Raw genomic sequence first — 13,941 nt, 5'->3', positions numbered from 1 at the left:
ATCCTGAAACCTGGGGTTGAGGTGCTGGCTACCCTTTTGTCTCTGGGGAACTAGTTTGAAGCTATTTCCCTAAACTTGGAACATGTCTCAGTAAAGTCATACAGTAAAATATTATAACTTTACATACAATATTTCTACACATTTTACAAGAACAGTAACGTTCAGCAGATTATGAGCTTTCAAATGATACCTCACAGGGCATACTTTGTCCAAGATTTATCATAGTTTTGTAAAAGAGGTGAACATCAGGGTACGGACTGTTACAATTTCCCAGAAGAATATAATGTAGACAAGCCTCTTGGACTTCCTCAACTCTGCAGGTAACATCCTAGTCTTCTTCAGACTCTCTCTCCCAGACCCTTACTAGTGATCTGGATATCCTCCATAGTCCCACCTATTTTGGAGGACTTCTACCTTGTGACACCTCCACAAGCCTTCAAAGGATCTGTGTCTCAAGAAGGCTAATTTTTCTCTGCCCATAGTCTTTATACTCATCAAATAGTTGAAGACTATGCTCTAGCTCCCCGGGCTTGTTGTTTACCCAAGCTATAAATACCCAGATTTTTAAATCTTTATTCAAGACAGTCCCTCCGACCCCCTGATACTCTTTGTTGCCTTGGATGCAGTATTCATATGCTGTTGCATCAAAGAACTATATATACAAGGGCGTTTCTCCTCCTTGCATCGTGACATGCTTCTGTGTACACAACCCAAAATTGCATTGGCACAAACCAGTTTCTAACTTGCTGCCCACTATTGCCCCTACGTCTCTTTCAGCATCACCACATTCCAGGTTTTTCCCTCCAGTTGGGTATTTTTCTCCAGATGCTTTTACTCTTATTTTGCACAAAACATTATCCATTAGGCCTTGCATTCCTAGGAAAATGAGGTGTTTTGGGTATTTTTTGATGGTGAGAATTCTTCCTCACATGCTCTCTAAAGTAGATCTCCATTCCAGCCTTACCTGTTTGTCTGAAACAGGGGATTCCCTTGAAGGTGAATCACAAAATAACAACATTAACTAGAGGTTTCAGAGTAACAGCCGTGTTAGTCTGTATTCGTAAAAAGAAAAGGAGTACTTGTGGCACCTTAGAGACTAACCAGTTTATTTGAGCATGAGCTTTCGTGAGCTACAGCTCACTTCATCGGATGCATAGCATATCGTGGAAACTGCAGAAGACATTATATACACACAGAGACCATGAAACAAAACTTCCTCCCACCTCACTCCCCCGCTGGCAACAGCTTATCTAAAGTGATCCTCAAGTAGAGCCATTTCGGATTTGTGCTGGAAATGGCTCTACTTGAGGATCACTTTAGATAAGCTGTTGCCAGCGGGGGAGTGAGGTGGGAGGAAGTTTTGTTTCATGGTCTCTGTATGTATATAATGTCTTCTGCAGTTTCCACGATATGCTATGCATCCGATTACATTAACTAGAGACATGCTAACTTGCTTGCTGGTGAAGCTCATCTTGTTTCTCCTTCCTCGCTCCAGTTCTTAGATCAGAGGTGCCCAAACTGTGGGGCACCGCCCCCGGGGGGGTGCAGAAGAACGTTCAGGGGTGCAGCTGGGGCCTGGGCCAGCCTCCACGGGGCGGGGAGGGAGCACCCTCTGACCCTGGCTGCCGGCCAAGGCTCTGCTTCTGGCCCCGACTCCACCCAGCTGTGGCCCCAGCCTCATGCCCTTACCCCTGTTTGCATTCTCCCCTCCTGGAGCTGTGGACCTGCACCCAGCCCCAGCTCAGGAGAGGGGGTGGTGGACACAGGTAAGGGGGCACAAGGTGAAAAGTTTGGGGACCACTGGCTTAGATTGTAAACTGTTTGTGGGACACAGGTTGTGTCTAAATATTTATCTCTAATTTCACCCTCTCATAACCCTGCTGTCTCTTTCATTTTTGCCAGGTCAACACTACAGTCCTATTTAAAGAGACAAGAGCAGAAGAGTCATTGCAGAGAGTACTCTGGTGCTAACCCGTTTGATAAAGGTGAGAACAGAGGCTGCAGAAATGTTCTGTGGGGAGTGTTTTTTTAAATTATTAGGAAATTCTCCCTTAAAATTAAGAGGGAGTGCAGAGCAGAGAGTGAGAGCTACGACTCCTGAGTTCTCAGCACCTTCGGGCTCTTCTTTGGAAAACAGCTTGACTGCTGCCCTTGTGAAGATTGTTGCTGTAGAATATGCAGGGAGAAGGTTTGGTGTGTGTCTGCAAAGCCTTTTTCTGGCAGTGCTGTTGCCAGGCTCACCTTTAAGGTATAGGGCTCTGTACGCTGCATATCTGTTTGCTCTGGGTAAGAAAGGAGGCGTGGTGCAAGTTACAAACAAAGTACTGGTGTGGCAGGTGGTGTTTTGAGCAATGTATTGTAGTGGTTAGAACAGGGGACTGATTCAGGACTCCCAAGTCCTGTTCACACTATGTGGTGTTGGGCAAGTCACTTAACATATTTGGGCCTCAGTTTCCCCCTCTCTGAAATGGATATAATATCTGCTCAATGAGGGTATTGAGGATTAATGAAAGGTTTAACAGAAGTACAAAGTGTTAGCATAATTTATGTAATCTCTTGCTTCTTGATGTCTTGTGTAGGAACATACCAAGCCCAGCAAAACACAAGTTTCTGCTAAACTGCTGTTTTTCATTTCCTCTTGTTGAAATATGACTGGCTGGTAGAGCTGCTGTTCGGATATGCCTCTGAATGTTTTCTGTCTTTTCTTCCTTCCTAATAGTAGTACAAGAATTTGGAGCCACTCGAAAGGATTCCCAAAGTGACTCTCATGTCTCAAGTACTGTCCATGTCTTGTCCATGCTGTTGAGACTCCGCCAGTGCTGCTGCCATCTTTCCTTACTAAAAGTGGTAACTATGCTGTCTTGTACTGTGATTAATGTGGTGTATAGAATGAATCCTTTTAGAAGCACTTGATTAGAGCAGAGAGCAACTTTGGCTATAATTCCTCTAATTCCTTGAATGGAACAGAGCTCTAATTCCTTGAATGGAACTTCCAAAGAACTCACAGGTACTAGAGGATGTTTATGTTGGTAACTCATCTGGGAGCATTCTTACCTCTGAGGTCAGTCCAGTTCCCCATCATGGTTGGCTGGGGGAAACCAGCATTTCTACATTAATTAATGCTCCTTTCTTGTTTGATGACTTACACAATTACAGAGGATTACAATGCAGACACTTATTATAACCTTGCAATATGGCATACAGATGTTATAAATAAGATGAATACAAGCAGCATCCTATGAGCATTTTGTAATTCTAAACACATTTTTATAAATCTAATACCTATTTTAAGAATACTAACACACAGGTGAGCCAGAGTTGTTTCCAGCTATGCATTTGTCAGTGTTCAGTGAAGTGTAGGGGCCTTGCCATGAGCTGGCACCTGGTCTCCTTTACTTTATAAGTCTGTTGTGATGCTAGCAGAAGTGTGCTTTTTTTGAACCAAACCAGTTTTTGCAGAATATTTGAAAGAAACCAGCAACAACCTAATAGGAAACTTTTCCTGATGTTCAGCCCATACTTTTCCTTAAAATTTCTCTTATTTAAGCTTACAGGCCCCTTGGTAAATTCTTCTCCATTCTTGCTGTTTACTTTGGCAAATATTTGTTGACTGTTGTTGTCCTCTCTTCTCTCCTAGTCTTAGCCAGTTTAGTTGGCTACTAAATTTTTTCCTTAAACTAATAATTTTATTTTCCTTCTCTGAATCCACCTGCGTTTCTCTTTCTTGTATTGAGGTCCGAACACTGCACTGTAGAAGCAGTCTTACCAGAATCGTATTAAGAGTCATATTGCCCAATCCATGACATGATCTTTTATTTGCTGTCCCCTACTACTCCCTTGGTCACTTACTGAAGCGTCATGCTTGTGAACGCCACAATCCTTGAACTGGTGGGGGCATGTGGGCCATCTGGTACTGGCATGTATGCTAAATGAATTGGGGGCATTGCTTTAGAAATTCCTGGTACTAAAAAATTAATGGGTCTGCAGTAGGCTGCTTTAAAGAGCTGGTTAAGCACTGAACATTGCGGATGTGGCCTCCACAACTGAGCATCTTACCAAGAGGCCAGGCGCTGCACCTGACTTGTGTAACATGAGCGGATTGCAACATCTTTCGTGTTAGGCCATAATTTCTTGTGGTTCTCACCTTTCAGATTTAAGATAAAAGTGGCCGGCACAGGTTACATGGTAAAGCTCTGTAGGCCATACTTATGAGTTCCATTCCCAGGTCCAACACCAACCCCCTTGAACATTGGACAAGTTTTCTCTTCTACCTCAATTTCCCCATCTGTAAAATGGAGCTAAAGCTTACCCATCTTGTAGGGCGGCTTCAGGTGTGAAGCACTAGAGACTGTGCTTCACCACCCTCTAAACTATGTATTTCAATGGTAATGTGGAGACCGAGCATGGCTTTATCTCCTGATTATAAGAAGCGACTCCATCTTGTGGGTGTACAGCCCAGGGAGGAGGCAAGCTCAAGAAGTTCTGCTAATAGCATGCAGATGTTTTCTGGTTACTATCTGCTGGTGTGCATGTGGCTCTCATTCCTTACTATATCTGCTTATTTACTCTTTTGCAGGCCCTGGATCAAGCTAACTTGAACAGTGAAGGCCTTTCTCTTTCCCTGGAAGAACACCTCAGTGCTTTGACTTTGTCTGAACTCCAAAGTCCCGACTCAAAATCTACCGTCTATCTCAATGGCAAGGCTTTCAGCATGGATCTCTTTGAAATCACCAGAGAAAGCACTAAAGTATGCTGTCTGTGGTTCTGTCACCTCTCTTGGGAGGCCTAGATTTCAGCATTTTCATGTATTTGTTTTAAGTGAATTTTGGTAGCATGATATGTTTACAGTTGCCTAGATGAGTGGGTCAGCAGTTTGGGCATGGGTAGGTGAATGTACAGATGAGCCTATTTCAGGGAGATTCCAACCTGTCAAACTGCACAGGAGGCCTTAAAGGAAGAGTACCTGCAACAAAACCACCAGGACACACAGGATCTACCATGCTGGTGGACTCTCAGTGCCCATCTCAAACATTAGACCCTTGAGACAGTACAGAACTTCTTGGTAGAGGAAGGGAGGTGGCAGCAAAGTGGTCTCTAAAACCTTTAGATAACGGGTGGGAGAAGGGGAGCAATACTAGCCTGGGTCCACACAGGAAGCTTGATTCCTACAAAACGTGTTTGTAACTCTTGATTTCTTATGATGGTTTCTATGTCTTGTGGTCTTATTACTGTTACTGGATAAGACTTATCTAAAAAGTCACAGTAGCTACAGTAAAAAGTTACAGAAACAAATTACAACTTACATGCTTTTACGGAGTTAAATTACCCTTTTGCAACATCCTAGAGTGAACACTTACATTTTTTTTACTCCATGTAACTTACCTCAGGGGTTCTCAACCAGGGGTATGCATACCCATAGGGGTACATAGAGGTCATGCAGACCATGACTTGTTTATACTGGTCTATACACCATACCCTGAAATGTCAGTACAATATTTACATTCCAATTGATTTTATTTTATAATTACATGGTAAAAATGAGAAAGTCAGCAATTTTTCAGTAATAGTGAGCTGTGACACTTGTATTTTTATGTCTGATTTTGTAAGTAGTTTAAGTGAGGTGAAACTTGGGGTACACAAGATAAATCAGACTCCTGAAAGAGTTTCAGTAGTCTGGAAAGGTTGAGAGCCATTGCCTTAGCTAAACCAAGTGTCTGTGGATTACTAACTCTCTTTAAAATAGCATAAGTTTGTACATGAAGGCAAAATCAGATTTACAAAGCATCAGTTAACATCTCGTGTAGCTACCTCAGGCAGATAAGTGGGAGACCTCACTTAAGTCTGGATTCAGCCTTTTCTGTGTATATCCAGTGGTAAAGTGCAGGCCGCCTTCTGGCTCCACAGCAAGTCGACTAACTTCTTTTCCTGCAGCTATCGCATCTCTTGGCTGAACTGAAGACCATCCAAAGTCACTCGAAATCCCAGAAGAGGTAAGTGTGGTAATGCCTCTCTTTCTGGGGTGCATTTTTGTGGGCAGGAGGAAGAATGGGTAAGATGATCAGATACAAAAACCCCTCGGAAAGTGAAATGTGGACAGTATCACAACATTTCAAACTGTTGGCCGTGTGTGAAAGCACACAGAAAGCCAAAGAGGAGATTTGGAGGAGAGGAGACTTTGAACGTGGTTGGGGAACTAGATGGATGTGAATTCAGGGTTAAAGCATGTGGAGAGTCTTTGAGGCGATGTGAAAACCAGGTGGGCAATATTCTCCTGGGTATAATAGAATTATTTTGGTCATACTAAAGAATCTGGGAGAAGATACTTATAAAATTAAAAAAATCATGGGATGGGGTAAATCTGTGCTTAAAGTCAGAATTTCCCAAACTTTTGAAAGCTGAGCCCCACTTCAGGAAAATGAAAACAATCCCACCCCACTTCAGCCTCGCTGTGTTGCTGAACTGCTACAAATCTTAATGTGTAAGTCTTTCCTGGCCCTCCAGCCAGTCCTTCACACCTCCCAGGGAGACATGTATCTCACTGTGGGAAATGGTGATTTAGGGCATGAGGCAAGGAGGTCTGGTGTGTGGGAGGACGCAAGACTGACACGGGGCGGGGAAGAATCTCTTTCAAATAAGCGATCTGATTCTCTCATGAGAGAGACCTCAGGGAGGGAGGAGCTCCCTGATCTATAACTTGTGGGAGATAATTTTCTTTATTACATAAGTGCCAAAGAGTGAGTATGGGTGGGAGAAGGGAAGATTGGTTCAGTTTAATCCCTAAGTGGTACATGTAGGTGTTCAGATCCCACAGTGCTGCGTGCCTCCTAAGAACCTGGTTAGAATAGAATGTAGGAGCAATTATAACAGGTCTTCAGAAATATATATTCATATGGTGAGATTAGCACCTGTGCTTCTGAATACCCAACTGGTGCTCCGAAGAGCTGATATAAATCTCTAAATGCAGGATTTGGGCATCCTATTAAATGGGTCACATATTTGAAAATACTGGAGAAACTCTTTGCAAGGGACTGTTCCAGAACCGTTAATGTTTGGTGCAGGCTGGGGGGAAATCTCCAGACTATTCTGTGTCAGAATAGTCTTGTGGAAGGACTTCTGACTGCAGTGAGAAACAGCTTGCTTAGTCTTTCTGCCTCAGAATAAACACACTGTGCTCAAATGGCCATTTGCTGGAGGTGAGGTTGCCATTCAGTCACTCCTTGCTCTTTGGTCAGGTTGTTAGTAAAGAGGAAGAGTCACTACCTGCTCTATCTGGAAATGGTGTCTGATTTTTTTTTTTTTTTTTTGACAATTTGTGTGCACAAAGCACACTCAGATGTATGAGGAAGAAATCGATTTGTGTATGCCCAAGTGCTTGCTTGAATTCCAGGCACAACTGCCAGAATTGCACATGCAAATCAAGTGTCTGCTAGGTCTGATAATACAGTTCTGGATTTCTAGAATGCATAGCGTCCGTCACTGCTCAGATACCTCATCTCCATCTTGAATGTAAGCCACTTATAGGATAAATTTCCAGACAAGATCAGATGAATCCAGAGTGTGATTGTCGCGTAGGGAACACTGCAAAGCTGCCTTCAAAAAAGCCTTTCCAGTATAAGAATGACATGCAACAAGCACCTTTCTACCATTAAATCCCCCTCCCCCCCCAACCAAAAAAATCAAAGCCAAAAACCTGACCTACCCCAAAAAGGAAAGAGCCAGATTCCATGATGTCCCTCAAGGGACTTTGCTGTTGATTTTGGTGGGAAGCACTCCCATACTATGGTGATGGGCAGCAGTGTTAAACCCTAAGATAGGGAAGATAAACCGAATTAATTCGCTCTTAATGTGTCGGGGGCAAGACACTACCATAGTAGGGTTGTTACAATATCTGATGCTTGTTTTGGACTCTGTTCTCTCTCTCCAGTGTCATTGTGTCTCAGTGGACTAGCATGTTGAAGATTGTGGCAGTGCACCTTGACCATCAAGGGCTGAAGTATGCTACAGTAGATGGCTCTGTCAATCCTAAACAAAGGATGGATTTGGTGGAAGAGTTCAATAACAATCCCAAAGGGCCTCGGGTATGAACTGGGATCAGGAAAGCTGTGTTCAATGCAGCTGTTAATAGCTGGGGTAGTTACTTTTCTTTGATTGGATTTGTGGGCCAGATTCTATATCAGGCATCAAGATGTGTGTTCCTGGTGGGAGGGTGGAGCTGTAAAGGCCAGATGTCAGTAAATGGGAGCAGTTCTGGCATAGACGCTATTTGGTGTTATGCTTGCTTTAATCTTCTATACTAAGAATGCCTGGCTCTCAGGCCTGTTAAAGGCTTGCAGGTACCCAATCATACCAAAGCCTCTGTTAACATTAAGCTGTATCTGCAAGATTGAGGGTGTGGGGGGTAGGCAATTCAGATCAGGCAGAAACTGTCCCTATCTTACCCCACTGCAGATTGATGACATAAAAGATTTATTGGGTCATACTCCTCCCATGACATGGGAGCCATTGTAGGATTGTTTCCTACAGCCTCTTCTCCAGCACATGTGGTACTTCATGCAAAACCTCAGTTGTTCAGTCATCTACCACTGATTTCCAGAAAGGAGAGGGATGTTGGGTTCACTTACAAACAGAGCCAAATGAACACTACAGTATTTATTAGACTTCACATGCCAACCCAAGTCTAAGGACAAGGATGCTAAGTCGGCGGGGGTGGGGGAGAATTCACACTTCACCTCTGTCTAAAATGGAGTGACCCAATTGAGACATTTGTAACTGGCTCATTCAGATTGAACCAACAGATAGGAAAAAATGTATACAATGCCATGGCAGTTTGGAGATGAAGATTTCCGTCTCATCTATGATAGCTTCTGAAATTCGGTCTGCTGGGTAGTCTGAGTGCAGGCGGAACATTTCTCCGTACACGTTTTTTTTTTTTTTTTTTTCCCGAAATGTTTTGTGGAGGTTTCTGCAATTCAAACTGGACTGGCTGTTCCCTCTAGAGTTAATCCATGTTTGGAAGAGGCAAACACCACAGAGAATCTGATGACATTTTAACTAATCTAAGGCCATGTCTGCAGTACAGCCCTTACAGCAGCTGTGCTGCTGTAAGTTCTCCTGTGTAGCCACTCTCTGCCAATTGGAGAGAGCTTTCCTACCAGCATAATTAAATCATCTCCAACAAGCAGCGTTAGCTATGTCAGCAGGAGAACCTCTCTTGCTGACATAGCACTGTCCCCACCGGCACTTTTGTCAGTGAAATGTATGTCAGTCGGGGAATGTTTTTTCACACCCCTAATTGACAAAAGTTTTACCCACAAAAGTGCTAGTGAAGACAGCCTTACTCAGTGGAGGTTTGGGAGAGCCACAGGCTGATATCTGCAAAATGGATCTTTGCTCCTTGCAGTTTGTAAACTCAAACCAAGAGGCACTGGGTCCCCTGCTGGTGGAGATGTTAAAGCAGTGCAGGATACCAGCTTCCCTCAAACAAGCAGTTGTTAGGTCCCCTGATCTAGCAGTCGTCTCTTGATATCTACCGTCTGTTGACTAGTGTCTTCAGTGAGATGAGTTAGAGGAGGTATTGATCCATTTCCTAGTGCACAGGAGATCCACATTGCCAAAACTCACAAAATGGATGGTAACTGAACTTCCTTCACACTTAGAGGTCATCCCTCCCAGTCAGGAGAAATATAGTGATGCATGGGGGAAGCCTGCCCTACTGTTCTCCAGGCTGTACAATCTTCAAGATAGGTTCAGTCTCCAGGGTTGTCAATCCAATTTCTGCTGCACTAAACACACACAGACAAAGCAGTTGGTATAATCTTTGTCTTGAACCAAAATCTAGATTAAATGGGGCATTAACTTGTTTGTGAATGGACCCCTTAAAGCAGACAGATTTTACCTTTATATTGGCACTGGTGCCACCCCTATTGGAACACTGTGTCCAGTTCTGTTGCCCACAGTTCCAGAAGGAAGTTGATAAGTTGGAGAGGGTTCAGAGAAGATCCACAAAATTATTGAAGGATTAGAAAACATGTCTCTTAGTGATAGACTCAAAGAGCTTAATCTATTTAATTTAGTTGAACAAAAAAAAGGTTAAGGGGTGACTTGATTATATTTTATAAGTATCTACATAGGGAACAAATATTTAATAATGGACCCTTCAATCTAGCAGAGAAAGGTGTAACAGGATCCAATCGCTGGAAGTTGAAGCTAGACAAATTCAGACTGGAAATAAGGGGTAAATTTTGAACAGTGAGAGTAATTAATCATTGGAACAATTTACCAAGGGTTGTGGTGGATTCTCCATCACTGACCATTTTTAAATCAAGATTGGATGTTTTTCTAAAAGATCTGCTCTAGGAATTATTTTGGGGACGTTCAGTGGCCTGTGTTATACTGGAGGAGATAATCACAATGTTCCCTTCTGGCCTTGGAATAGATGAATCTATGAAAGTAACCTGTCTTTCTGTCTTATTGTTCTTTGTTGAAGGTGATGTTGATCTCGCTCCTGGCTGGAGGCGTTGGCCTTAACTTAACTGGAGGAAACCACCTCTTCCTTCTTGACATGCACTGGTAAAGTGAGATGGAAACTTTGAGGGTAGACTGGCTCTTTACTTCAGCATGGGTAACATGAGTGCTTACAAATTGCATGAGAGAAGGATGTATCTGGTTGAATGGTAGAACACATGTTCCTACTTTTCCATCCCTGAAATTACTTCCCTGTCAAGGCAAAATGTTTTTAAAATGAAACTTTCAAGAATAATTCAACTCATGGCCAGTCTGACACCAACTACTGTGAAAAATGGCAGCAAAGCTCCACTTGGTAGCTAAAACAAACTATTAAAATGGAAAAGAACAATACAGAGGATAAATGCTTAGTCTTTACCATGGAAACGATTAGAGAGGTGCCTATCCCAGAAGTAATCTGTTCTGAAAATAAAAATATCTGAGGCTGGGGGGGCTTGTTTTGGAACAAATTGATGTGTGATAGATTTAGAAAGCAGCCAGTCACCATGACTGGAGAGCATACCTCCAAGAGCTCTGTAGGAATGTGAGAATGGAGTGTTGGAGCTACTAACGAAAATATGCCATCTTTCATATAAATCAGCTGCTTATATTGCAGGTCTGTAGGGGAGCAGTCATTCTAAACTGTTAGTAGAATTATGGTTTGTATTATGGTAGTGCTCAAAGGCCCCAGTCATAAATCAGGGCTCCTTTGTGTTAGGTGCTTTATAAATACAAGAGAGATGATCTTTGCCTAAGACTAGTGAAGACTTTTAAGGAACTTTGAAGATATCTAACGAAGTGAAGTGAATGGTAACTCAATGGTAGATGAAAATTTAATATTGACAAGTGCGAGGTGACATGCATTGGTACCAATAATTTGAACAACTCAGTCTTGTTGTAGGGTTCCAAAGTTGCTAACTGCTTGGGAGGAAAAGAACTAAGCTTGCCACAATGACATCTAATGAAAGTATGCAGCCAAATGTTAGGATGTATAAGGAGTAGAATGCAGAGCAACCCTAGGAATATTAAAATTCTATTATGGAAGTCAGTGGTTCACCTTCCTCTGGAAGACTGTTCAGTTCTGGCCATCCCATCTCTTTAATAAAAAAAAAAAAAAAAAAAAAGGGGGGGCGGGGGGAATAGAGAAAAAATAAATGGGTTTCAGAGATAATTTACAGACTATGACAATGACAGTCTTGTAGATACCTAGAGATAAAATGATTAGTGGCATAGAGAAAATCCTGTGTGGGGAGAGACTGGAAGGATTTGCACTCTTCAGTTTAGAGGGAAGAATGAGAGTGGATGCAGTAGAGAGAATCAATACAAAGAATGGTATAGAGAAGGTAAATCTGCCTGTCCTGTCTTACCCTCTCTCATACTATCTCTCACAAGAACAAAGGAGCAGTCAATGCAATTGAAAGACATATTTAAAAAAAAAAAACAAAACAAAACTCTTAATCTTCAGGATATAAGCCAACTACTAAGCAATAGGGGTAAGGAAGACCTTTCTGTTATGGGCAGGTTATATTTTAACTGTCCACTAGAGTTGGTCAAACAGAGGGATATGTTTTTCATTAAAATATTATTGAAAAAATTGTCACTTTTTTATATTAAGAAAAAATCAAGATTTATGAATTTATAACCAGCCTTATTATTTATTATGCAGTTTCTTGCACCTTCCTTTGAAGCACTTGGTACTGGCCATGGTCAGACAGAAAAACGAGACTAGATGGACCACTGGTCTGGTTTCTGGTCTAGCAATTCCTGTGTGTAATGCAAGCAGCAGTGGAGAAGGTGGTAGACCTTCAGCAGGGGCGCAGGGAGAATCTGATTTGCGGTGCATTGTCTGGTATTCAGAACAGTAAGGGAGGTTGGGAGGAGGTCAGGTTTCTTGTACAGAGGGAATAAGCAGCATGCTGGGGAGGGGGACACATGAGCTGAGGATAAGGACGTTCTTCATTGTTTCTAAGATTAACAAGCCACTAGACTGTCTGAGCAGTTTTCTTACCTTGCAGGAATCCTGCACTTGAAGACCAGGCGTGTGACCGCATATATCGAGTGGGGCAGAAGAATGACGTGGTGATACACAGGTCAGGGTCAGCTGTTTTAAACTCCCGAGTTAGCAGTGCACATGACAGGCAACAGCCTTGCAAAGTCTTGGCTTCCATGAGGGATGAGATGGGTTTGCTCTGATGTTTGTTTCTGAACTTCAGGGCTGTGCACAGGATAGATATGCAAAAAGAAAAGGAGTACTTGTGGCACCTTAGAGACTAACCAATTTATTTGAGCATAAGCTTTCGTGAGCTACAGCTCACTTCATCGGATATGCCGTGTCATATGATTGTTTCTGGAATTTGCCTCCTGATTGCTGATCTGAAATTGTTTTTCAACAAGTCAAAGCCCAATCCTGCTCTTCCCATTTAATAGCTTGATGAATGCCTTGAGTGTCTCCACTGCTGAGTGCAATTCAGCCACCAGCCCATTTGCTTTCATCAAGACATTCATTATAAGAACAAACAAATATAGTTCCATGTGTTTAATATGGTCTTCAAACTCTTGATTCCATATGTGGCACTCTATTTTTGGAAACCCTTAATATCAATAAGAACGATGATTCAAGGAGGGATTGGTCAGGGACCCAGATTTCTTTCCTTATAATTAAAATTTTAAGTTTCAAATTACAAACCTATAAACGTTTAGTAGGATAAATGGTGATGGCTGCAGTGTGAGTCTGACATTGTTGGATGACAGGTGCTGTAAAAATGATTTGCTTCGCTTTTCTTGAAAACTAGGCGAGTCACTGGAAGTTGAAAGGGGGTGGAAGCCTGAAATGCTGATGTTTCCAGAAATTAGGACAATGTCGTGCTTTGTGTTTTAGGTTTGTCTGTGAGGAGACAGTGGAAGAAAAGATTTCACAGCTCCAAACCAAGAAGAAAGATCTGGCTCAACAAGTGCTGTCGGGCACAGGAGACTCCGTCACCAAACTCACCCTGGCTGACCTCAAAATTCTCTTTGGCATCTAACTGCCTCTTACAGCAAAGAGCTTGAACACGATCCAGTGCCTGGAGGAAACCAGGGAGTTCTCATCAAAGGGCCAGTATTTAAAGTAGCTCGTTCTTATGGGAGCAATAACTAGAATTGCTATAAAAACTGCTCCAGGAGGAGAAGCTACTGGATTTTTTGAATTGTTTTGCATTCAAGTTAGAAGCAGTACACAGTAAAAGACTAATAAAACTATACATAAATTGTTTTAATACTTCTGAGTCAAACTGATTCTCTGTAACTACAGTAACTCCTCACTTAAAGTTGTCCCGGTTAACGAACGTTGCTGATTAATTAGAGAACATGCTCATTTAAAGTTGCGCAACGCTCCCTTATAATGTCGTTTGGCAGCCGCCTGCTTTGCCCGTTGCAGCTAGCTGGTGGGGGCTTGGAACC

General features: G+C 42.5%; 1 protein-coding gene across 8 annotated transcripts in view; it reads left to right on the top strand.

Annotated features, from left to right (window-relative positions):
- TTF2 (transcription termination factor 2) overlaps positions 1–13,759 on the top strand; it is a 35,523-nt gene extending 21,764 nt beyond the window's left edge. For 6 of the 8 annotated variants that reach the window (XM_043538613.1, XM_043538612.1, XM_037908561.2 and 3 more), the window contains 8 exons: positions 1,903–1,985; positions 2,720–2,847; positions 4,577–4,747; positions 5,932–5,990; positions 7,925–8,078; positions 10,487–10,569; positions 12,519–12,593; positions 13,382–13,759. In XM_043538613.1, coding sequence (XP_043394548.1) covers positions 1,903–1,985; positions 2,720–2,847; positions 4,577–4,747; positions 5,932–5,990; positions 7,925–8,078; positions 10,487–10,569; positions 12,519–12,593; positions 13,382–13,526 — 898 coding nt within the window. In that variant the 3' untranslated portion in view covers positions 13,527–13,759. The remainder of the gene's footprint in view (positions 1–1,902; positions 1,986–2,719; positions 2,848–4,576; positions 4,748–5,931; positions 5,991–7,924; positions 8,079–10,486; positions 10,570–12,518; positions 12,594–13,381) is intronic. The other 2 variants (XM_037908550.2, XM_043538610.1) reach the window with 1 other exon arrangement.
- Positions 13,760–13,941: the final 182 nt, after the last annotated feature.

Source organism: Chelonia mydas, chromosome 1 (assembly GCF_015237465.2).
Source record: "Chelonia mydas isolate rCheMyd1 chromosome 1, rCheMyd1.pri.v2, whole genome shotgun sequence".
NCBI lineage: Eukaryota > Metazoa > Chordata > Testudines > Cheloniidae > Chelonia > Chelonia mydas.
This window is presented reverse-complemented; position numbering and strand designations above follow the sequence as displayed.